The following is a 25,000-nucleotide window of genomic DNA, read 5'->3' as shown; positions in this document are numbered from 1 at the left end:
AAATGACCATTCACTTTAACACTTTGAGTATTTATCATTGGTTCGCTCGTGAATTGTCTCCCTGGTTGTGATGGTCTTTTTCTTTTACAAGTGACGTATTCGTTAATTGTAAAAAATAAAAGGACAGATAACGTTTTACTTTTCACAGGCTGCCCAACTTCTTCCTTTCTACACTAATCCAACCACGTTCTGTCATTAGAATAGGGAATTCAAATGCTCCATTGTTGTATGCTCACGTTGTCGTCAAAACCTAAAATTTGTTGCCTTCTCGTTGTTGTTTTGTGGAGTACGGCAAGAAATGCACGGGTATTCGTGTCGTTGGCGTTGTCGTTGTCGTAGCCGTAGACGTCGTCTTTCCTTAAAAGTCCCTGGCAAACTGCTTCAGCATTTGCTTCAATATCCGTTCGCTTTTGTTAAAGAGCGATGTTGAAACCGTTTGAATCACCTTGAATGGAAGTTGAATTGAAGTTGAATTGATGTTGAATGAGTTTAAAACGTCTAAACTTTTCTTCAACAACCATTCAACATTTCTTTTGTTAGTGCGAATGTTCAATGAAATTGAAGCTGTTTGCCCCCTCTTTCAACTATTAGGGAGCTTACGGCACGACGGCAACGAGAACGTCACAAAACAATGTGCTTAACGGTCAAAAACAAAGGCTCAGCACACCCTATACCTGCGTTTTACATTTTGATACATTTCTTTGCCGACCTCGTCCTGAATTGACCAGATTTGAAGTTGTGTAGAAAACGTGAGAACCTGACAAAACATTTTTAATTTTCTTCCAAAACAACAACACCGTTCATGCCACTTTCTATTCCAAACGACTTGGGGTAAAAACGAAATTATTGCAATAACGGGAAAAAATATTTTTATACACTACGTTCTCTTTGGCGACGTCGTCGTCGTCCTTGCGTAAGTTCCCTATTGTTGGGTATGCGCGTGCGCACTTAATTTGTCTTTCAATGACGTATACGTGTCCGTGTCCATAGTAACAATCGCGGCTGCAGCCTGGGACTGAATACCAGGCCTCTCGTGAAGCTTTGTATCAATATTGTAAAACCGATTGCCCTCCCCAGAAGTCAACATCGTTTAACAAATCGAGCGGATGTTTAAGCCGTTTGCCCGGGCTTTTAAACTGGAAGAGCAACTTGTTTGCTTTTTGTGTTGTTTTTTACGTTTATAGTCGTTGGCCCATGGGTAATCACTCAGTATTTGTTTTGCTTGTAGCATTACAGTGGCAGTGAAAAAGGAAGGTTGGGGCGGAGGTGGAACACGCATCCTTAATTTCACATCTGGTGACTCGGATTTTCCTTTGCTCAAGCCTTCTGGAAAAACACTCAACGTATCCATCGGTCGTGGTCTTCCAAAGGACACTAGTATGTCTGTTTTCTTTTTTCAAGTTTAGATCACAGAATCAAACCAGGAGATAGTACGCTGTAACCGTGTACAACTGATTTGGGTGCACAAAGAGCTGATTCGCTTGAGCAGTGTTGCTGGGTGACCAGCATATCACGGTCCTTAATTTGTCAGCTTTAACAATGACCACTTTGATCACGTTGGCTTTTGTGATAAGGCATGACTTGACACTCAATTGGTAATTTTGTCATCACTGTGTTAACTCGAAATCTTTGGACAGAGGGTCACACAGCAATCCCTGCAAATCTGGGTGAAAGTGTTCGTTTCAGCCTTGCTTTGTGATAAAGACCGCCCAACTTTAACTTCAAACAACAAGACGACAGGCCGAGTCGTGAAAGTACAGAAACATGTAGTTGAAATAATTTTATCATAGAGTTGTACATCGAATGTCATCCGGCTTTTGGAAAGAGTGTATTTATTACGTGGTGAGTGACGTGTGCGCTGATTGCCGGGGTGCATCGGTGGGATCGTCGTCGAACTCAAGATAGAGAATGAAGGGGTGTTTGATTGCTCACTTTGTCGTCTAAACTAAAGTGTTGCACTTGCCGTCGTTCAAACCTGTCAGTTGTAAAGGAGAAGGGGATTGAAAAAGTTTAGATCCTGATCCTTTTTCGTCACGTCAGTCCTTCTCCAAGTGTTTCCCCCCCCCCCCCCTCCTTCCGTTCGACCTTCTGGTTAAGGTAAAGGGGGATATTAGGTTAGCGATTAATGACAGTAAGGGTAAACATTTTTTCGTTGTTGTTTGTCAGGGCCTGGTACGAAGATCTCCAAATCGTCATCAAGCAAACCTCGTAGGGCTGCCCCAGGTGCTCCAAATCAACAACAAGCAGCCGATCAGTGGCGTCGCCGTGCGTCCAGTGTCAATCGCTTTGCTGCGTCACACAAACAGCCATCATTGCCTCGTTCTGGTGCACAGCACTTGGCTCGAACTCCTGCCCATGTCAACATGGCTGATCAAGCATTTATGAGAACACCTGAATCTGGAGTGTGCGGGTGAGTTTAGAGTTCATTTCTCCAAATTTGTTACGTGAAATGGCCCTTACGGTGCTTCCATTTATGGGACGCAATCTAGAGAAGCACTGCACCTACTAACGTCTCTTTTCGCCCGTCACTAGCAAGTCTGTCCTGGTTTAGTTCAGGCGAATAACTTAAGGCTGAGAATGGTGTAATCTTCTGTCTTGTGCTTTATGTACTGTGCTGTGTTTGTGTCTCTGGAGTTTTGTGTGTCTACACCTGATTAAAAAACTCTCAAGCATAAGAAGAAGAGGAATCGTCTTAGCAGGAATTTCCAAATGATCAGCACAGATAAGAAATCTGAAAAAATAGTTCTCTAAACAACGTTTTTCGAAAAAGGCGAAAAGGAAAGGCCGTTTTAATTGTTTTCCAAGTTAACATCTTTATGCTTTTTAAAGGTGAAAAAAGGCTGTTCTAATGGACACTAATGCCATGTCTTGATAACCTCGCGTCTTAAAGTTCTTAATTGAGTGAAAATGCATGTTAAATCTGCTAATAAGGGTACTTCTCTTAGTGCTGAAGAAATAAATTAACCCTTCCTCAATTTATTGTCAAAGCACTCTTCACCTTAGCAGTTAAAGTATTGTAATCGTCTGTTATTTTTTAACTACCAGTGTAACACCATAACGCTTGTATTTAAACCATAAACAGATTTAACCGCATGAATCCACCCATCCGCACTCGAGGCACTCGAGCTACTTATCCAGTTCCCAACGGACGCCATGGACTTGACTCGCAACAGATCCAAAATGTGGCATCAGTACAGTCTGGCAATGGAACTCGACAGTATGCACGGCATATGCATCAGCTTGACTATGGAAGTTATGGCCAGTACAGGAAAACCGATGGATCTATCAGACGTCTGGCCAACGATGGCGGGCGATCAGTGTGTTTCGAAGACGACAATGTAGCTCCAGGTAGGCAAAAGAGGGACAAGACAGTCATGCGACCGCGCTCTGTCAGCAGCGCAAGTTTTTGGGAAACAGACAATCAGTTTGAGCAGAGTGGACATAAAAGTGTGCGCCGCCCTCGCTCTGTGACCTTTGCTTTGCCAGATGAAAATGTTTACAGTTCTACGGATAGTCCATTGGAAGATGTAAGAAACCATCTGGGAGGAATACCTGGGAATGGCCGTCATTCCTTAAGGCAAGAAGAACTTGGATACAGTACTACAGGTTCCGATAGAAAGAGTCCATCTCAGAGCTCGCATAGACCTTATACTTCGCAACAGGCCATAGTAAATGCAAGAGACCAACAAAGCAAAAATGCTTCTTACCGAGCATCATGCAGTCGTGCCAGTAACCAAGAAAAAGCAAGGGCTATGCAGAAGATAATGGACGGCTATGAGACAATGAAGCCATTAGATTACAACAGAAATAAGTTGAATATTCCCCCAGCCCAGTGCACAGGCTACGTTTCAAGGTCGCACCACCACCTACCAGATCAACCGAATCACAGATCAGGGAAGCAAGGGAAGAGTACAACATGTACAGCTGGATATGACCAGGTTAAGTCTGAACATCATAACGGATATGAAGAAATGAAACCACAGCATTTCAACATGCCAACAGCATACAATTCTGCCACATCCCAGCAGAATGTTGCATACATTAATAACTCTGCTGTTTTAAATGCTGCACACACTTATAGTACAGCAACAAACCTTCAAGATGGCACGCACAGTCGTGCTACATTCCAGCAGAATCCATCGTACAAACATCCCTCAACCCAACAGGGTCACGCATATGAGTACTTGTCATCTTGGCAGAATGTGCAATGCGGTAATTCTGCGACCAAACCCGATGGAATACACTGTTATTCAAGCCAACATAATGGCACGTACAGTCGTTTTGCAAGACAGCAAAATTCGACTCGCCATCCTTCGCCGGCAACAACCACGCAGATCTCTCCTTACAACATGGCGGCTCTGCAGCAGAAGGTTACATACAGTCATTCTTCTAGTCAGCAGTATGGATCATACCATCAGTCAGCAACACCAACCGAGCAAAATCCGGCTTCATACACAGCAAGCCAACAGAATGGAGGACACCATTCTGCGGTCGCATCACAGCACAGTACGCCCTGCAGCTTCACATCAGCCCAACAGAATGGAGTATACCACTCTACGGTGGCTTCTCAGCAGAATTCACAATACAACTCCGCAGCAGCCCAGCAGCACATGTTGTACAATAATTCTAACGGCCACCATGACAATGAAACATACAACCCCGTGATAACCGAGGGAAATGGTTTTAACAACACGGAAATCAATCAAGACCAGGGAGGGGATCAAGGTTACGATGCAGCTCAGCAAGAAAACGGCTGTGATGGTTATGACAGCAGTGATAGCGATTTTGATGATACGGATGATGAGCAGTACGATTATGTGAACTTAAGCCAATGGCATGGTGTGGTGAATGTTTCAACTGAGCAAGGTGTATACCACCAAAAACCTGCTAGGTGAGAAAACGTTTAGTTATGAGGCGGTGTGGCCCAGTGGTTAGTACGCTTGCCTTGAGATCCGGAGTTCCCGGGTTCAGGACTCCTTCTGACCACTCGTTGAATTTGACCCTGGTAGTCCCTGGTTCAACTTCTCGGCTGCACTTGTAAATAGCCCACTGGTTTGCCTCCGGCCAGTTGGGATCCTTAACAGTTGTTGTTGTATGAAATGGATCATATATGCACTGCGGATATGAAATAAAGTGAAGCTATGATCCTCCCAGTTATATGAACGCAATTTTTGCAATTGCGTAAAGAAGCCTGAAAAATTCAGGACTTCAACGGGGTTTGAACCCGTGATCTCGCGATACCGGTATCGCGAAGTCACGGGTTCAAACCCCGTTGAAAGCCTGAAATTTTCAGGCTTCTTAACGCAATTGCAAAAATTGAGTTCGTAACTGCGAGGATCATAGCTTCACTTCTTTTCATATCCGCAGTTCATATATGATCCATTTCATATATCATTTCATCGTTGATTCATTCCTCACGGGAACATTAGAACCCACAAATGACCAGCTCCCAACGTTAGTGACTTCATAGCTCAGTAAGTTTAGAGCGTCGCACCGGTATCGCGAGGTCACGGGTTCAAACCCCGTTGAAGTCCTGAATTTTTCAGGCTTCTTAACGCAATTGCAAAAATTGCGTTCATAACTGCGAGGATCATAGCTTCACTTGAGTTGTTGTTGTATTCTGTCGTTACGTTGATTGTTTCATTGGCCCTGAAAAGCCCCCATGGGGAGCGGTCAATTAAGTATGTATTGTATTGTATTAGTTTTAAACAATCTTAAAATTTTCAAGGTGGTACATAAAATTGGAAATAAGGTAAATTAATTGAAGGCGATTGTTGTTCTGGAAGAAGATACAAACTTGAAGCTGCTAAATTCTTTACATAATTAAAACGAGGTCATAAACATACGAATTATAAATTGAAACAAGTAATTACCCTATCTTGTTTTCTTGAAACGCCAATATTGTTTTAAAATTTTAAATGCGCACATTCTTTTGAGTGTTTCAAATTGCATGGTTTGAAATCGGGTCAGTAACCAGGTTCCTATTGTTACATATTTGATTGTCCTTTGTTCTAAAAGCGAGTAAGTTAATCATGGCTATTGTCCCAAAATCAATCCTTTCGTGCCTTCCGTCGAACAACACTGCCCAGAATATGTCACCTCTAGATTACACGAATGACTTGACTCTTAGGGTGCCTTTTGATCAGGTTGTGGAAGCGTCAATCACTGTCGATCCTTCTCGGTTTAGCTTCGGAATATTTCAGTTATAACTGTAAATCGCACATAACCCCTAACATTCTGAAACATACTCAGTCTGAGTGCACTTTGTGTTGTCTATGTTCTGTGCTTTTTAAGTGAGTTTAGTTAAGGAATGTATTATTTTGTTGGTTAACGTGTTTCAAATACTCTTTTACTTTTGCTCTATCGTCTTTTTTCCATCGTAGAAGTGATAGATCAGGCGTTTAAGGGCGTGGCCAAACGGGAAATGTTTGGCTTTTAAACAATATCAAACTGTGTTTGGTGAAAGGAAAGGAAAGGAAAGGAACTTTATTTAAGTTTCTAGTCGATTTCGCGCTGGAGCACTAATTGGGGACACTGTAAAGTGAAATTAGCAATCAACGCAAATCAAGTCAAATGTTGGTTTTTGAGGAGAGCGGAAATCGGAGTACCCGGAGAAAAACCTATCGGTGTAGAGTAGAGAACCAACAAACTCAACCCACATATGACGCCGAGTCGAGGAATCGAATCCGGGCCACATTGGTGGGAGGCGAGTGCTCTCACCACTGCGCCATCCCTGCATCCCATATGGTGAACAACCGTTTTACTGTTTGGCCACCTTGTTTGGTGCTGTTTGGTCGAGTTTGATAAAATTTGAAGGCCATCAAACATTCGATCAAACGACTTAAAACATTTCTTTTGTTCTTGTGACAGTTAGGTTTGTTTTCCCGAGAGTCCTGATGTTTCCCGAGACGAAATCGAGGGAAACATTATGACTCGAAGGAAAAGGAAACCAACTAGTTCCCGAGGGACCAGACATTAAGTGCTTTGTTATATATTCAGACTTTTCCTTCAACAATCGCAGCAAAACATCCGGAGCGGGCAGCAACTGCGGAATTGTATCCCGGTCGGGATACATTTTATTTTGATCAGGGGCGAAACGAGAAATATTTGGCGTTTCAACAACATCAAACGTTGTTATATACCTACCTTTCACTCAAAACGAGCACTGTGATTGGTTGACTCTTGGTCACGCGCCCCTTATCAAATTCAAATGTATCCCGACCGGGATATAATTCCGCAATTGTTGCCCGCTCCGGATGTTTTGCTGCGATTGTTGAAGGAAAAGTCTGAATATATAACAAAGCACTTAATGTCTGGTCCCTCGGGAACTAGTTAGTTTTCTTTTCCCTCGAGTTCTGATGTTTCCCTCGATTTCGTCTCGGGAAACATCAGGACTCTCGGGAAAACAAAACTAACTGTTTCCCTCGGGACCATACATTAAGTATAATGTTTGATGTTGTTTAAACGCCAAATACAGTGCGACGCGCCTTACCGTGGCCACCTAACAAAGTTTTTTACAAATTGTCCGCCAATCAGGATGTGTGAATTTGATTGACAGTCACGCCTCCTTGCAAAGTTCGCACAATTGTAAGTTGAACCAGGAGCCCATCTGGAGCGTGCAACTTCCATACAGCGTCTGTGAAACGGCGTTTTCAATGGTAGGTTTATTTTTACACTAGCCCTTCCCGCGAATTAGGTCAAAAAACAAAGGCAGTTCCGGTTCGGTGATCCTATGACGTCAGCTTAATTTCTTGTAATTGGTCATCGGGCTCCTGTGGGAGTCTCATTAGCGGGAAATTCAATCTAAAAATAACCTTACTGGTGAAAACGCCGTTGCACGAAAATAGGTAAGTTGCACGCTCCGGGTGATGGGCTCCTGGTTGAACATCGTTGCATGGGTTGTTTAGTTGACGTATTTACACGTAATTGTTGAATGTGAAAGTTTGTTCGGTGGCCACGGTAAGGCGCGTTGCAGTATATTAGGCACCCTTCGTTGCAAAACTTACTAAAGAGTTTTCGACCTGTCGATGCAGGGCTTATCCCATGGCAACTTAAATGTTTTATGCCGGCGGTGTGTTGCACTCGGCCAAGCGACCGCTCGATCCCATTGAGAGGGCTTTAATAATTTATAATTGATTTTTACTGTGCATCATAGTTGTTGTCAACCATTTTATTCTGCCTCATAGCATAGAGAGAATTAACTCCAAGAAGAAGTGGCTTTCAAAAGGTCCTCCTGCTCCAGGAAAACCCAAGTTGAAACCAAAACCTGTCCCTACCCTCCCCCGCTGCAAAACAATTTATCCGTATGACGCAACGGATGTCGACGAATTGAGCTTCCAACCGGATGAGATTATTGAAATTATCAAAGAAGGTAAAAAAACCGCCACGTGCTGGTTTAGTTTCTATTTATCTACAGGAAGGAACGCTCAAGATATTTAATTAAACATGTCATTGTTTTCAACTGATGCCAGGTAAAATTCCTGGCATTTAAGAGATTCACCAGTAATTGAGTTACCGTTGCACGACTGTTTGACTGTAGGTCTATTGTGGCGTTAATTGCTTTAAACCCAGGCAGTTTCTCTTTTTCCCTCTCTCCCCCTCTTCAATGGACAAGGAAAAGGGAAACTCTCTGAATTAAGCCGGTGCGAAGGACAGCGTTTCAATCCACTTTTGTTATTTTTAAGGCTTATCAATTGTTACCATGAATGTGATAGCATGTGCTTCATCAGTTGGATAGTGTTGGGTTCAACATGGATTTTTGCTCCTTTGGCAGCCAATTGGTTGATGACAAAGGGAGATGCTTTATTAAAAGTAAATGGCTTCCAGTACCCATACTTCGTGATCAACTGACGCCAGTATAATATTGGGTTACTGAATAATGGGGAAAAGAAGGTGCATACGGTGGACGCCTGAAAGAATCTTCAAGAACCGCTTTTAATGGAAATGCGGCCGTCGTCTCTTTGTTTTGTGTTCCTCGTGACATTGTCGTTTTCTTTTTCAGATCCATCGGGATGGTGGACGGGCAAGCTGCGGGGCCGCGAGGGTCTGTTTCCCAGTAATTACATCGAAAAGATCTAACAAAATCAAAATGTTTACTTCTCTACCCTTGACTTTGTAAATATGTACGAGTGTCTAACAATTTTGGTCAAAAGTGCTTTAAACCAGGTGGTCTCGTGGAAAAGTGAAGTTAGGGTTTGCGGTGAAGTGAGATTGAAATGTTGTGTATGAAAATTTGAGTCCTTAAAACTGATGGAATTGCTTTTCTGTTTAATTAACTTGTTGTTTTAGCATTGGGTTGATTACTCTGGAATAATATTGAACACGGGAATCAAACATCTATGGCACAGTCGAATTGTTGTATGCAAGTTTTTCCTCGTACAGTTTTCTTTCAAATATCTTTAAAAAAATTATTGTAAGATCAAATTTAAAGCTTTTCAAAGTATGACGGACTAAACGAAGTCAGTATCATGAAAAAAAAAAAGTACACAGTTATACCACTAAGACTATTCAGTTGTAATTGTATCATAGCGAGTAAATGTCTTATCCTTAAATAGGTCTCCTTTTAATGTTCAGTGATATAGCGTAGCATTGCGAGAATGACAATTATCCCTGATCTTTAGACTGGATTATGTTCAAATGACTGACAACAATAAACTAGTTTTATTTAAGAAACGGCTCCTTATCCTACGAAAAACACCATGCTTGAGTGTTTATCCCTTTTGATATGTGCGTTCCTTTTCAAAAAGAATTTTGTGACACCTCTCCCTCCTCTCTTCTGGGTTTGGAACATTTGGCATTTTTTCTTTCTCTTCAGCGTATATGTCAAAGCTTTTCCTTATTCCAGTCTCATCATTTTAAAATTACATAGCAAGTGACTAGAATGGAATAAGGAACAGCTCACTCTGACTCGTTCGCTGAAGAGAAAGAGCAACGTTGTTTCCTCAGGCCGTGTAGTAAGTTGCGGCCAGCGTTATAACTGAAAACAAGGTTCCGAGAAAATGTTAACCTAATACGCGCGGATATTTTGCGAGTTGCGTAGTATTTTTCCGAGCCCCGCAGGGGCAGAGCGGGATTGGATGATACACGATAAACTTAATTTCAATGACGATAATAATAATACTAATAATAATGCCTGACCTGCTAAACACCTTTACTCGCAGTCGTAGACTAAATTGCTAAGGTCGCGGCTCAACGAGGTCGGATCGAAGGAGCTGTGCTCCCGGCTAGGCGCTCGGCCCCTGAACACGACCCATGTATGACGTCAGAGCACAGCACCACAACCAGATGGAATAGGCCGGGAGTCGATTTTGCTGAGGGAGGAAAACCGGAGTACCCGGAGAAAAACCCTCGGAGTCAGGTTGACACTAAGCCCACATACCATCTCGGGGCCGAGAGTTGAACCCGGGTGGCAGAGGTGGAAGGGATGGTTGATAACCACTAAGCCATCCTGACTCCCCCGAAACCGAGTTGTTGGTACGAAACGACAACTTGCCAATGTTCGCGTAAATTGTATTACAAGTTGGACATGTAGAAGTTCATCCCGTGACATGCGTCAGGAATTTAAAAGTTTGGTTTGATATCAACCTTAGCATGATCGATCACATCACCAAACTTTGTTGCACAGCGTTTTATTACATGTATAACATATGGCGCATTAGAAAATACTTGTCAACAACAACAACCAACTTTATTTTACGAGGGTGAGCACGTAACAGCTAAGGCTGATAAACTTGTGGCCCTCCTACAATTAAATATAAATATATCTAAAACAGTCTAAAAAGGTATAATATAATAATATACAAATAAGTATAGGAAAATTAGTTTATCTTAAAATGTTCAGTGTTCTGGTACCTATCAGTAAAAAAAACCAGTTAAAGCTTTACTGAAACTTAAAAGTGAAGATCTCGACTTAATATCTCTTGGAAAGGAATTCCAAAATCTCGTGGTTGATACTGAAAAAGAACGCCCTCCCTCTGTTTCCCTCTTAAAACGTGGACAAAGTAAATTAAAACCCTCATGTCTGCTTTCCTTACTATGTACATCAGCATTTCTTGTTAATAAACTATTCATATAAGACGGGCTATCCAAGAGAATCCACTTAGTCATTAGTCCACTCCTTTGTCACAAGCAGACTGGACTATGGAAATGGTCTTGTATTTGGTGTTCTACACTATCAACTCCAAAAGCTCCAACGCGTGCAGAATGTATGCGCACCATTATTTTTTATTGAACCGAAGCACTGTCATATCACTCCAGCCTCTTTTGCGGGATCTCCATTGGCTGCCTGTTAGCAACACATCGTTTTCAAGCTTTTGCTGTTCGGCTATGATGTACTGCGTGGAAACGCCCCACACTACCTTGTCGATCTCATTACGACACTACCGTCTAGCCGGTATAATCTTAGACGAAACAATAATGGTATCACACGGAAAGCTCGACCCCGCGTAACTCGTTTGGTGACCGGACGTTTTCGCGGTTGGTTCCATAGCTTTGGAATGAACTGTCATTATATTCCACCTTCACAGGTTGATTTTGCCGCTATAAAACCCCGAGGAAGCGGCTCATAACCTACGACCAAGGATTCCACACGAACACTTCTCCTTCGATTATGTATCGAGCACTTTTCTCAGAATCCTTGCTATTCCTTAATAGTGCAGTCCTTTGTAGGAATGCTGTTCGGAGTGTAATGCCCAGTTTCCCAACCCAGTCGCCTAATTTTCTTGTTACTCCACCAACGGCGCCAACAATTATAGGTATTACCTGAGCATTTTTCAAATTCCACATTCTCATAATTTCTCTCTTCAGGTCTTGGTATTTTTCAACCTTTTCTTGAGTCTTGAATCTCAAGGGATAGCGATGTCAACAATAAAGCAGTTCTTGTCTTCCTTAGCCGTCGTCGTCGTCGTCTTTCTTTCTTAAGGCTGGTTTTCACTATCGACGTAGTCGGAGTCGTAAACAGAAGCGCAGAGCGATACGATCTTGTGAAATTCAAACTGTCGTTTACGTGAAACGGCAAACGTGAAGCGGTGGGCTGCTGCTTGTCGTAAAGGCATTACGACATTGGTTATTCTAACTAGTCTCTTACGACATTAACTGACACTTCTCTTAACATTATTCCAACTGGCCAGAAATTTAGTTATTCTAACTAGTCTCTATTGAAAAGTTACTTGATACCTGCTGCTAACACGCAAGAAATTAGCTCATATCAAACGAGTTACTTCCATTTTTGGCAAAACGCAAATTTTAGTCCGACGTTTGCCGTAAACGTGATCTCTCTATTTCTTCCGCTTTTGTGGTCGGCACATCAGAGAGAGTATCCGGCCGGGACCTGCAGACCCTAGGACGTCCAGCTCAGTAGTCTGGTTGCGGTCTTCGCTTGATCTTTGGATTCCCATTTACACTACGAACGGACACCGCCCCTGTTAGAGTATACAACGACGTCCTTTCAGCATCGGATAATCAACAGTCAGTCATACTCCTGCTCTTAGAATTTGACACAATGCATCATCGAATTTTACTCAGTAGACTGTCCATCAGATTTGGTAGCAGAAATGACGTACTTGAGTGGTTTATATCGTACTTATCAGACATTTCAAAAACTCATTCATATTTCATGAGCCTAACAGCCTATCAAAACACCGATAAAATGTCACGTGCATGATCTTTATATCCTGATAAAACACTCTTCATTAGTATTCTTTACAGTAAAGAATACTAATAAGGCATAGCTTGTTTTCTGATATGCTAATAAAATCCTCTCACAATTTGAACCATTGTTCTCAGTCCAGAGGGACACGCTTTTTGTGGAATGTTTTTAAAGTCATTCAAAAAACTCGCAGCACGTGTTTTATCGGGTTTTATCGGCGTAGCCGAGTGTTTTTAAACCCCGATAAAACAGTGCTGCTCGTCTTTTAAACATTACAAGGTTCCGTCCTTGGAGCCATCATTTTCTTTTTCAGGGGCGTAGCGTGAGATTTTGAAGGTGTACGCACTCGAAAAATGTTTTCAGCGCCATAGGCGCTCCAGACCAGAGGCGCCTGGTGGCAAGCTCCCCCAGACAATTTTGACATTTAGGGTCTCGAAAATGCCATATCCGGTTTTTTTTTCCTGCAGCAAGCTACAACACAAACAGGGGGTTTACAGTACAAACAAAGGGCAAGACGTCGCAAACTCTATTATAGTGTGTTTTCACTCACGAGATCAGTAACCTTGTTTTTCCACCGAAACAAAAGAAGTTTGAATGACAATAGAGCTCAATTATCGGAGAATTAGTTGGGGACACCAACATGGCTGCAGTCCCTTGTTTAAAGACACCAACATGGTCGCCGTGCCGTCACGTGGAAACACTCTATAACATCATCATCATAACATTTCCTTAAAAAATAACCGGGAACTGGGAGACTGCTGATAAAACTGACACTGTGTGCGGGCTTCGATGGGTACAGCTTTTCTTTTTCTTTGTCCACTATTACGTTTCTTGCCGTTAAGGCCTAGCCAAACGGGTCCAACATGTTAGTGCAACATCATCCAACATTGTTGAATCGGACATGTTGCACTCGTTTGGCCACTATGTTGCATGATGTTGGAAGTTGTTGAACGAAGTTTGATTTCCATAAAACATTGTATTCAACATTCACGTTTCTTTTGTTCTAAGGTGTTAACAACAGTGATGCATTCATCACACATTCAACAGTGTTGCGCTGCGGTTTTCGGTATCCATGTTGATAGTTTATTCGTTGCATCTGTTTCGCGCGATGCAACGTCCGTTTAAGCTACAGAATGATGAACAAGCAAAGTCTTGAATATCTGAGCGACGAAAGCTTGAGCAACCTCTCTTCGAACAGATAGCCCTTCTTGTGTTCCAAGCTCTCAGGGGCATAACGCCAAGGTATCTGCAGGATCTTTTGCGAGTCAAGACCCCGGGACTCTACTCCCTACGCAGTGACGCCCTGGGTCTTCTCAAGGTTCCTCACACCTGGTGCAAGATCTTTGGAGACCGCGAGTTTGCTCTTGCAGTTCCCAGATTCTGGAACGGCCGTCCTCTTGCTTTCATCAGAGAGAATGACTATTGATAATTTTAAAAGGAACTTTAAAACGCCAACATGGCTAGAGTTTGTTTTCTAAGGATTCTGTCTAGATTTTGGTTCCACAATGTTGGATGATGTTGGATTGGTTTGGCCAGGCCTGTATAGGTTAATGAAAAGGTACTTGTTGTGCCCGATCTAGTCGGTAAATAACGAAGGATTACAACGGACTGAACCTTAAATGATAGCTTTATTCCGCATATACGACTCGTGGTCCTTAACAACAACATCCAGGCGTTAGATGCGCTACTAAGGGGGAATCTGGGTCCCAATACACTACAGTACTGGAAATACTCACACACAGAGACACCAGTTTACTTGAAATTAAAAAAAATTTGGCCCGATTTTATAACGACTTTAAAAAATTAATGCCTCCACGGAAAAAGGATTCCCGGATTTGAGATGTACGCACGGGCTTACGTATATGGACGCTACGCCCCGTTTTTTTATACAGCCTCTCATGCTGATATTTTACATGATCACGGCATGGGCTTTCATCTCCGATGACACGCAAATTTATCTCTTTTAATCCTCCGGGGTCGACCTGGCAATAACCAAGATTGAAGCGTGTATTCGTGATGTTGACCACTGGATGTCCCTTAACATCCTTAAATTGAATAGAGGAAATACGGATTTTTTCGTTTTAAGTGCCTGTCACCGCCTTCCACCATCTGTTGATTCTTCCGGTCTCTATTTTTGGTGAGCTTATGCTATCGCAAGAAACATTGATGTAATTTGTTACTCGTCTATAGGTGGTTTTTACGTTACGTCATAGCCGCCATGTTGGTGGAATCTGTAAATACATGGAAATAGATGGAACTCGTCACAGTCTGGTGGAGGGGGACAGGGGGGCGGGAGCCCAGGAGAATTGGGGCGGTAGGTGTACGGGAGTCGGGAGAGGAAAGGGCGGGATGCAGGAGTTCTAAGAGGGCGGGAAGCGGGAGAGAAATGCAAAACGCTACTTGTTTTCATCTATTAATGCGTTACAGTACTCTAAAAGAAACAAGAACCCAAATGATATCTGACTTGCATTAGCAATCAAGCAAACAAAAATTCGCGCTTGGGCTGAAAAACAGGCTTACTTCCGGTGAAATTGTAATCCCTTTCATGATGTTTGCGTCATAGGTCATGAAAAGTCAAGCAGCTGTCGCGTGGCTGCTGCAAGACGAGCGAAGCGAAGCGACTTGATTATAAAAATGTCGTCGAAGACCATTTTAATAGGTCTTAGATTTTTCGGTGCGGTAGTGAAAGATCCGAGTCTGTGCATGGAACACCTTCTTGGCGTTCAGTACGAACTTCAACGGAACCCATTCCGAAATCATGTGAATGGCCTCTTGTACTCTGAATGCAATCAATAATTATCTGATTGGTTATAATTTCCTTGAGCGTAGGAAGGAAAGATCTCCGCGAAACATAACATCCCTTAACCACATTTAGGAGGTCCAAGGTTCTAAAAAAATAGCTTAAATAGTAATAAATATTTTATTCACTTATTGGTTCTTTTGATATGTACAGTAGTGTATAGTAATTTATTTATTCAGTTATTTTTTTTACAATGTCATTTACGAAATATTGCCCAGGTTGCAAACGTAGACGTAGTTCGAAATGCCGATTGAAATGCATCTGTGTTTTATGCAATGATTAAGTTGCACAGACCTTGAGAAATCTATGACTTTGGTGTCATATTTCTTTGGGGTGAATAGTCAAATTTATCAGATTTTTGCCATTAGAACCTTTCAGCTGAGGTAAAAAGTGAGGGCTTCAAAAAAATTAACATTTACATCATATATTACCCAGGTCCGAGAGGTTTTTCTTGAGCCGCGAGGGAGCCGCGAGGGAGCCGCGAACTGGCGGTGACAAGTCACGAACTGGCGAGAAGAGAAAATCTCCTAGTTACCTTGGACTTTAATCTCACTCTCATGCAGACACCAGCTGTCAAACGCGTCAAATTGATGATTACAAAACGAACCAATGGCAACTTAGCAATCACGCGTCCCCTCGGTATTACCAATCAAACGAACCAATCATATTGATTTGCGTGTTTGTAAAAATATCAACCAATCCGAGCCTGAGGCAGATCCTGATCCTGACGTCTGCATGAAAGTGAGATTTAAGTCCAAGGTAACCAGAGGTTTTTCAAGTTTTTAAGTTCTCGCCGCTTCCCGGCTCAAGAAAAACCTCTGGATCCGGGGTAATCAATTATCTAACCGGCAGAAAAAAGCTATTAAACTAGAGGTGGGGTAGGGTTTGGGACAAGATTAGTATGGGTAATCACATGATTTCGAGTGCAATTTGGAATAAGTAATCCGGCCTCGGTTGTTCAAAAGGTGGATAAATCACTGTCCAGCGGATAAACACTAGCAAAACTAATTTAGTTATCCAATGGATAGTGATTTATCCAGTGGATAACGCTATCCACATTTCGAACAACCGGGGCCACGAGTAAATTTTTTTCAACGACGAACAAAGTTGACCGAGCCCGTAGGGCAAGTGCAGTTTGTAGTTCTTGAAAAGCTTCACAAGTGCTTATTTATTCAAAATTGGACGAGAAAAAGCATGCGATTACTTATTGATAATATAAATGAAAAAATAGAAGCAACGCACGCGCATCATTGTCCCACAAATTGCGCCATCCAGGGCTCGCATTTGATTGGCTATCTCCGACTTTGTTTGCTCATTGACCAATCAGCATGCTTTGTACATTACTTCTTTTTGCACCGAATTACCTCTTTCCTTACTATGTTACCTGAAGACTGCATTTCTCTCAGCCAATCAGTATTGAGTAATTTTTTCAAGTACATTCTTAGAGGTGAAAAAAATTGCGAGCATAGCGTTGCCGCTCAACACAAAAGCCTCTGAAGAGATTTTCGTATTCAAAAGACATTTAGAAACAATGGTTTAAAGCCGACTGAAATACCAGGTATTTCTGTAATTTAATCACTCGCTAGGACAATCCTTGTCTCCAGGAGGGAACCGCCCTAAAAACAAACACAATGACAACAATCAGGACCTCATCAAGGGAAGCCTCTATCTCCAGCATAGTTTTCTTGAGTCAGTCATTTCCCGAGTTAAGTTATTTTTAGGAGCAGGTTTTTCGCGCGAAAAGTGTCATAATTCCCTTAACGCTTAGATAGCCTTGTTTTGATTGGCTTTTACAACACAGGGGAGGGGGTGGGGGGTGTGTGCTGAATCTCCCAAGGGAGTCGTTCGGGAAAGGGTTTACTCCTTAGCCAAGTATGGGAGAGAGAAAGGATCCCCTTGATAAGCTCCTGTAACAATTTATAGCTAATATTGTGCACTTAAAATCATGGAAATAGTCTGGGGGGACAAATTCATTGTTATCGTTTTCGTTGACCTTTCCCTTATTTCTCTTACATCGTTGTCTGGCCGATTGTATGTAGTGAGGAACGAAACGCGAATTCAAAAAGGAGATAGCCTTTCAAAACTAGTGAGACATTCAAAAAAGATAACGCATGTTGAAATTGCCTGGTGGCATATTTAAGGTCATTCAGTCCCTGAAATTACCTGTGTGGCATATTAAAGGTCAGTCCCTGTCCACTAGTTCCAGGCCCCTCCTTCTTTCTCTGTTCCCAACCGGCCGTGAGCTTATAAAGACGAAATGGGTCACGTGATACGTTTACTTCGACCTATGAAAAAACAGACTATCATTTGTTTTCATTTGTTTACCGTTCGCGAAAATTACTTTGTATCTTTTACTTTTGGTGCTAGAAGAAACGCTTTCTCACGCGAATGTCATCTTGAGCATTTTCCCCCGACAGCTGAACACGACACGGCCAAGACTATAGATTTAAATGTGTTCACTGACAAAATTGAGAAATTAGGTCTTACTTTTTACTTTTTGAAGTAAAAACTGACGGTAAAAACACGCGACATTTCGACCGAACTTCGGTCGTTATCAAGCTAAAAGTGAAGACAAAAATTTTTGCATAAGTATAAATATAAAACAAAGAAGTGAAAGTATGTGAAGTGTGAAAACGCAAAAAAGGGGTGTTAAAAAACCTGCAAGAATAACATAATTAAAAGTGATTAAAAAACTTTCGCACGAATAGACCTTTTCGGCTTGTACATTTTGTTTTCCCAATACAGATCATGTGATAATTCTCAGGAGGCTTGGTCCTTTGTTTTGTTCATTAAAAAGAGTGCATGCAGGCATATTCATGCTTGCATGCCCTCATTTTAATGAACAAAACAAAAGACCAAACCTCCTGAGTATTACCACATGATCTGTATTGGGAAAACAAAATGTACAAGCCGAAAAGGTCTATTGAGTCTGCCTGTACATTGAAACTTCGTCTCAGTTCATTAATAAAAAAAAACTTCATAAATGAGACAGTCAAACTTGTTCTTGCACTTTTTTAAGATGGTAAAATTCTTGGTAACATAGGAATGTTTCACACGGAAATGTTTTCCAATGGAGAAAGACGCATTTTGTGCTCGTCTACGCGTTGATGCAAATGCCGCCGCGTGTAACCAACATAACCAGTAGCACACAGGTCTCATTTAAATTGATAAACAAGGGATTGTTGGTTGACAATAGAACGCTTGACTTCGCGCGGTTTCAGATATCGTTTGATCTTGTGGCTCACAAACGTGGGCTGGACGGTCACTTGAATTTTCTGGCTCAGATCTCTGAGTTGTGCTCGCACAATATCGGCTGAAGCCTGGTCTGTTTATATTTATACTTATGCAAAAAAATTTATCTTCACTTTTATCTTGATAATTACCGAAGTTCGGTCGAAACGTCGCGTGTTTTTACCGTTAGTTTTTACTTCAAATTGTTTTTGAAAACCTTTACTTATATTTTAAACTTTTTTTCTTAAATTCTTGGAGGTCTATTACCTGGCTTTTTAATTTCTGAAGCCTTTTTTCTTTCTCTACTTTCTCCAACACTTTCGCTTTCATCTTTGCCTGTTTTTCGTCCAACATCTTCTGACTCTAAGCAAGATAGATAAATACGCCAGTTGCAGAAAATTAAAAGGTCTTTTGATCTTCCTGTTTCCCTCGACCAAACGTTTTCACTCTCTGGCGCAGCAACAAAAGAGAAACTCTCGAATGTGAAAAGGCAGTTTCTATCAATAGTTGACCCCTTCCACATCCCGCGATAACATGCTAACTCCCAGGAAGCATGCTAAACCTTATCAAAAGGGCCCCTTTCAATAAGTTCATATTGAATAAGAAGACTTTTAAATTACGATTTGGACTTCTATCCTCAGCGCCATCAACTGATGATACTTCCCTTTCAATCCCTCACACGATTTAAAAAAGCAAAGATTATTAAATGTTCACTTGTTTAGCAGGTACGCATTTCATCCTTTCATCTGGATCATTTCACCAGGTGATGGACTGTATCACGGAAAGGACGTACCACCGTATACCCAATCGATAGAGAAGAAATTCTACATGCCCTTTCTTGTATTTTAGCAACTTCCTCTGTAGTTAGTTTCACTTTCTTCTGTTCTTCTCTCGCTTGCCGTGCTGCTCTTAATATGGCTTGTTCTTCCTCTCTTTGTCTGGCATACTGCTCAACATGAGCTTTCACTTCTAGCTAAAAAGAAACGCCATAAAACTTGAATTTAAACGCGTAGCTATAGTTAGGGTTAACGTTCTTCAAGAAAAAAAACTTTTAAGCAAAAACTGTGAGTTTTCCATTGTTTCTTCAAGGATAAAACAAAGGCTGAAGCACGCAAACGTGCGGATGAAGGTTGCCTTTGTAGAATAAGACGACGGAGTGCAGGGGATAGCGAACGCAAACATCTACGCTTTGCATCATTTGCGTCGATTGAGGAGAGTACCCACGCACAACTCAAATGGGTTGTTTGTGCAAAGAATTGCAACGATCCTCTCAATATCCTTGAAACCACAAATGACTAGCTCCCAACATAGTGGCTTCATAGTTCAGTTGGTTAGAGTGTCGCACTGGCATCGCGACGACACGGGTTCAAATCCCGTTGAAGTCTCGAATTTTTCAGGATTCTCTACGCAATTGCTAAAACTACGTTCATTACTGCGAGGATCATAGCTTCACTTGATTTCATGTCCGCAGTTCAGTATATGATTCATTTCATATATCTTTCGTTCCTTGATTCATCAATGATACTGACCTGTTTGGGGTTTTAAAACCTATGTATCTCATCATCTCGCGTTTGAAGACATTAAGGTGTATCGTGCCTGAAAGCTCCTTTTAAAGGAAAGTGCCTAAAAACTTTAATTTGAAATACTTGTCTTGTCAGTATCACATCACAGATGATTCCTACCCTTCTTTTCTCTTCTTTTTCTCTTTCTCTCGCCTTATTTAAGTCTTGCCTGAGGCGTGTTTCCTCCATCTTGGCCTTTTCTAGTTCTCTCTGAACCTAAACGGAATTTTTTTACTTGCATTAAGGCCTGGCCAAACGCTTGCAACAATTCAACGCAACATTGTTGCATGATGTTGCGGCATGTGTTGAATCGACTGGCCAAACGCACGCAACATATCGCAACACGGTGGCCAAACGTATGCAACATGTTGTGCCCAACAATGTTGCAAGATGTTGCGTTGAAATGTTGCGAGCGTTTGGCCAGGCCTTTAGTCTTAAGTGCAAAGGTTTGACCGTGACCTTAGAAAACGAGAGCCGGTAACTACGGAAAACATCATGTATATTTCACAAGTTTTCCGGAGTCAAACTCGAGAAATCATTTCTGTTCACTGTAAAACAAGAAATATAAGTGGATCACACATATTAACTCTTACTGAAATGAAAAAAAGAAAAATACAACAAAATATTAAGACAAACACAAGTCAAGGTGCTTGATGGCTACGGGTGGAGGTTTCTGCTTCCAAGCGCAAGCGTACGCCATCGACCAGTTAACTTACAAACTAACCTATCAATGTGTTTCGATTCAGTTCCGACAACTTTGTTTCATTTTACCTTCCACTCGTTCAACTGTTTCATCCTTTCGTCTCGTTCTCTTTGAATTTGTTCCTCTCTTTTCTTCTTCCTTCTTTCCTCCACTTCAATTTCGTCATCATCGTCTTTTAACGCTTCTTTCTCAGTCTACAAAGGTAAAATCACGGGATTCCATTGTTTTTTCTTTGAATTTCAGGTTTCTTTACAATAATTGTTCTTTGTTACCTGCGATGATCTTTCGATTGGAAAATCACTTTCTTTGTCCCCCCATTCCGCCCCCCCCCCCCGACATTTTACGTCGAGGCTGGTGAAACTGAATTCCTACTTTCGTGGGTAAGATACCCAATGTTTCATTAACTTCAAAACCACTACCAAACGCAGAGCATTAACATTGTGGATTTCCAAAGATAAACTTTGTTTAACAATCCAGAAATTGAAGAATTTTGCTCCATTAAGTATTTATAGGTTTAAGTGTTCATGAGGCGAAGATGGTAAAGTATTATTTCTGTTGTATGGTCTGCCTGCTAGCAAGCTTAACAAGATACAACGCGTTTTCAATGCAGCAGCAAGACTGGTTTTCTGTGCGGCATCACTCTAATATTATTCCATCTTCACGGGCTTCCAATGAAACAGCACGGCAGCGGATTTAGTTTAAAATTCTTCACCGCCATACCTCAGTGAACTAGTCATGGTTATGGAACCTGGTGCTAACAACTTACGCTCATCCAATGGTACACTACTCGAGCCGCATCCACGAAAGACCAAAACAACTCTTGGTGATCGATGATTTGGAGAAGCCGCACCTGCTTTGTGGAATGCACTACCAGTATAACTAAGAAAAACGTCCAACAAAGAGACTTTTAAATGTCTACTTAAGACACATGTTTTTAGAGCTGCTTTTGAATATTTATATTGAACTCTTTCTTTCAACTCCTCGGTCCAGATCCGCTAGCGGATATACACCCCACTTCGCGGATCTGCATCCCCCTGAAAATAAGCGTTATTTTACTTTTTTACTACTGAAACTCAAGCCTAACTTTGCTTTTTCGCCTTATTGAAATACGAGAATTCATGACTGAAAAAGTTTGATATATCTTAAAAAAAAGAAAAAAATCTTCTGAAGCCTCTTAGTCAAATAAACGTCTAACAATGCGTTTTCCAACCAAGTGGCTTTACTTCAAAAAGTGGCACCTCCTTTGTGAATGCACCGCCCATCCAAACTTAGAAACAAATGGAAGAAAAAGAACTATGAAAGAAACAACACTTTACGAAAAGGCCACAGCGCGTGCTTTAAATAACTTTAACTGAATTTGCTTTTTCTCATTATTAAAAAATTAACGTGACAATTTAATGAGTGCCTAGTGCGTGACTTAAGCTTCTGTCAGGAAGGAGTTAAAATTCGCATCTACTTTACGAAATGCCGCCGCGAATACTTTAAACGACCTTTACTGAAAATTTAACTGATGCGGTCTTTTCCGCAAAGATTTATAAACAGTTCAATAAGCTGTAATGAGGGGGTCCAAAGCCGCAAAGGGGGACTTAATCCGATAGAGGAATTAGTCCGCCGGGGGTCCAAATCTAGGGGGGTCCAAATTCGCTAGGACACCGGCATAACCTGCTTCACCCCATAACTCTTTCATTATTTGCATGTAGAAGCATGTAGCCCTTCTTGCGACACAAAAGGATTTGAGGGGGCTCCTTCGATGCTTTAACTCCGTACCTTAGTTATTCTCTTACATTCCAACACATCCATTATTAGTATAGCAGTATTGTACTTTTCGATGCTGAGCTTACTAAAGAACATAGGGCGTATTAACGTAACCTATGCATCTTCAGGGATTATAACTTTCTATAATATACTAAGTGCAAAATATTAGAAACCTAATAACATTAATTGAAACCGGCTCGTATGCCTGTAAAAAAGCTAATTTAAAAACGACGTCCTAATCAACATTTGTTAGAAAGACTAGCAGCTGGTTACTACCGTCTTAAAGTCAATTAAGCAGCAGCCTCCTTGAATGTCCGAGCGATGTGGAGCGTACTTGAAATGACCGATCTCTGCATTAGCCTTAAGATTTTTCTGCACCTAGAACCTAGGAGCACCCTGAGGGATTCTTCCATGTCCACACTCCAGCCTCCCAGCACATCTATGATCACATTGTATTGGTTGATCTTATAACCCTTGTACTGTGCTTTCAGCTCCCATCGAAGCGGTCCATACTTGAGTGTTTTCTCTTCATCTTTCTTGCCACGATTCTCGACCCACGGACAGCTCATCTCGATGGTACTCAGTATCTTTCCCGATGGTTGACTATCCTCGCACCCACCCGGTTTGCCCTCACCTCGTTATGCTCTGCGAAGACGGGAATATAGCAAAAAGCTTGAACATCTTGAGATTCTTACAATGGCTTGGGTTGTATCTTGGAGTACCACGGGGGGACCTCATCAACCAGCTTAAGATCTCGTAAAAGCTCAAAGTACAACACCTTTAAGGCCGCATTATGCCTCTCAAGGTATTTACTTTGAGCCAGCGCTGAACATCCCGCGATCACGTGTGCCATACTCTCTGTTCCTTTCGCACACAACCTACAGGTGGTGTCATTTGCAGGGGTGGTACCGATCTTATGATAGGAGTATACCTTTGTTGGTAGCATCTGCTCATACAGCTCCACCATACCCGCGATCGTATGAGTCGGCGCACGTTGCTAGGTCGCCATCCACGCAAAACATTCTAGTCTACTCAAGTCTTCATCATCCCATCTGGAAGTTAAAAGCTTTCCTTGCCACCTAGAGCTCTCCTCGAGTTTTTTCGGCGTACTGACCTCTAACTCTCTGCTTTAGCTTATCCTTGATCTTCTCCTTCGGTACTTCTTTGCCTTCCTCAGCATACAACTTCGGGTTGGGGTACGACAGATTCAGAGAGACACCCAGCTCTTCAGCAAATTTTTCTTGCCTCTTTCACGATTGACCTGTACCATTTAACAGCAGCTTGTTCAAAAGCGCGCACTAGGCCCATGGTAGGATCTTCATTTCCGTATAACTTAACAGCTGAGTCGGTGTGATATAAAAGATAGCTATTATTATTATTATTATTATTATTATTATTATTATTATTATTATTATTATTAGTATTTTTATTATTATTATTAACGTCATCACCATCATCATTATTATTACCACAACAAACTTTCACAGAAACAAACCTGTTTCTCATCCTTCCAATCTCGGATGGCTTTCTTTTTGCTGTCTTTAAGGATTAAATATTCACTATACCATTCATCATGTTGCCTCACATCATCGGCACTCCTGCCTGGGATTCCTGTCCCCGCTGCTCGCATAAATTTGTCATGGGCCTGCATGTAAGACAGATTATAGGATTTTTTTCTCCTTTGGTCTCCTAACATTGGTATGAACAATTACTACGAATTAAGGTAGGTTGTGTTGACCAATGGTACCTTCGATAGAACAGGAATCACATTACATCTCTCCTTTGATAGCGCAACAATCTTTATTCTGAAACATTCGTCACTTCTTCCTGCTACTCATGTAGATCATTAAAGGATTGTAATCCTCAATATCTGTTCAGGGTGGCAGCCTGCCTTTGAATGTCAATGGCCATTTTTACATTGAAACTCAGAAGAAAAGACAAAATGATATTCAACGACAGACCCATGCTCAAAACAGAGACCAAGGATACAAACGTCTGGCAATCTACAGCAAAATTATGTCATGTGACTCAATCCATCTTGGCTTGCAAGATGAATACCAGTCAGTCACTAGCCTATCCTTAAAGGTAACTCTTTTTCCAACAACTGGGTCAGTTACTATCTTATAAGCCAAATGTCACCACTGATGCTTTTCTATGGTTGTGTGCATAAAGATTGAAGATAACAACAGAAAAGGACTATAAGCCACTGGTCAAGTTTCACAACTGTCCATACATGTAATATGTGGGACATTAAAAAAATCCACACACTATTCACAGTATTCCTAGTTTTGTGGTCTGACCAT

General features: G+C 41.6%; 2 protein-coding genes and 1 non-coding gene across 4 annotated transcripts in view; 2 read left to right on the top strand and 1 right to left on the bottom strand.

Annotated features, from left to right (window-relative positions):
• LOC138030021 (unconventional myosin-Ie-like) overlaps window positions 1–9,672 on the top strand; it is a 47,158-nt gene extending 37,486 nt beyond the window's left edge. Inside the window, exons 29-33 of one of the 2 annotated variants that reach the window (XM_068877878.1) lie at window positions 1,229–1,377; window positions 2,167–2,410; window positions 3,083–4,891; window positions 8,187–8,371; window positions 9,002–9,672. In XM_068877878.1, the coding sequence (XP_068733979.1) occupies window positions 1,229–1,377; window positions 2,167–2,410; window positions 3,083–4,891; window positions 8,187–8,371; window positions 9,002–9,078 (2,464 nt within the window). In that variant the 3' untranslated portion in view covers window positions 9,079–9,672. The remainder of the gene's footprint in view (window positions 1–1,228; window positions 1,378–2,166; window positions 2,411–3,082; window positions 4,892–8,186; window positions 8,372–9,001) is intronic. The other variant, XM_068877886.1, reaches the window with a different exon arrangement.
• Window positions 9,673–15,546: 5,874 nt separating this feature from the next.
• LOC138030031 (coiled-coil domain-containing protein 112-like) overlaps window positions 15,547–25,000 on the bottom strand; it is a 22,146-nt gene continuing 12,692 nt past the window's right edge. Inside the window, exons 6-12 of the mRNA XM_068877892.1 lie at window positions 24,193–24,342; window positions 21,011–21,136; window positions 20,360–20,455; window positions 19,510–19,650; window positions 18,945–19,040; window positions 17,610–17,731; window positions 15,547–17,062 (exon numbers count right to left, since the gene is read on the bottom strand). Of these exons, the coding sequence (XP_068733993.1) occupies window positions 17,029–17,062; window positions 17,610–17,731; window positions 18,945–19,040; window positions 19,510–19,650; window positions 20,360–20,455; window positions 21,011–21,136; window positions 24,193–24,342 (765 nt within the window). The 3' untranslated portion in view covers window positions 15,547–17,028. The remainder of the gene's footprint in view (window positions 17,063–17,609; window positions 17,732–18,944; window positions 19,041–19,509; window positions 19,651–20,359; window positions 20,456–21,010; window positions 21,137–24,192; window positions 24,343–25,000) is intronic.
• Window positions 19,990–20,062, top strand: Trnaa-ggc (transfer RNA alanine (anticodon GGC)). The gene has a single exon. It is a non-coding gene; the product is annotated as a tRNA-Ala (tRNA).

Source organism: Montipora capricornis, chromosome 2, assembly GCF_036669925.1.
Source record: "Montipora capricornis isolate CH-2021 chromosome 2, ASM3666992v2, whole genome shotgun sequence".
Lineage (NCBI taxonomy): Eukaryota > Metazoa > Cnidaria > Anthozoa > Scleractinia > Acroporidae > Montipora > Montipora capricornis.
Note: the sequence above shows the minus strand (reverse complement) of the source record. Positions and strands in the feature narration are given on the sequence as shown.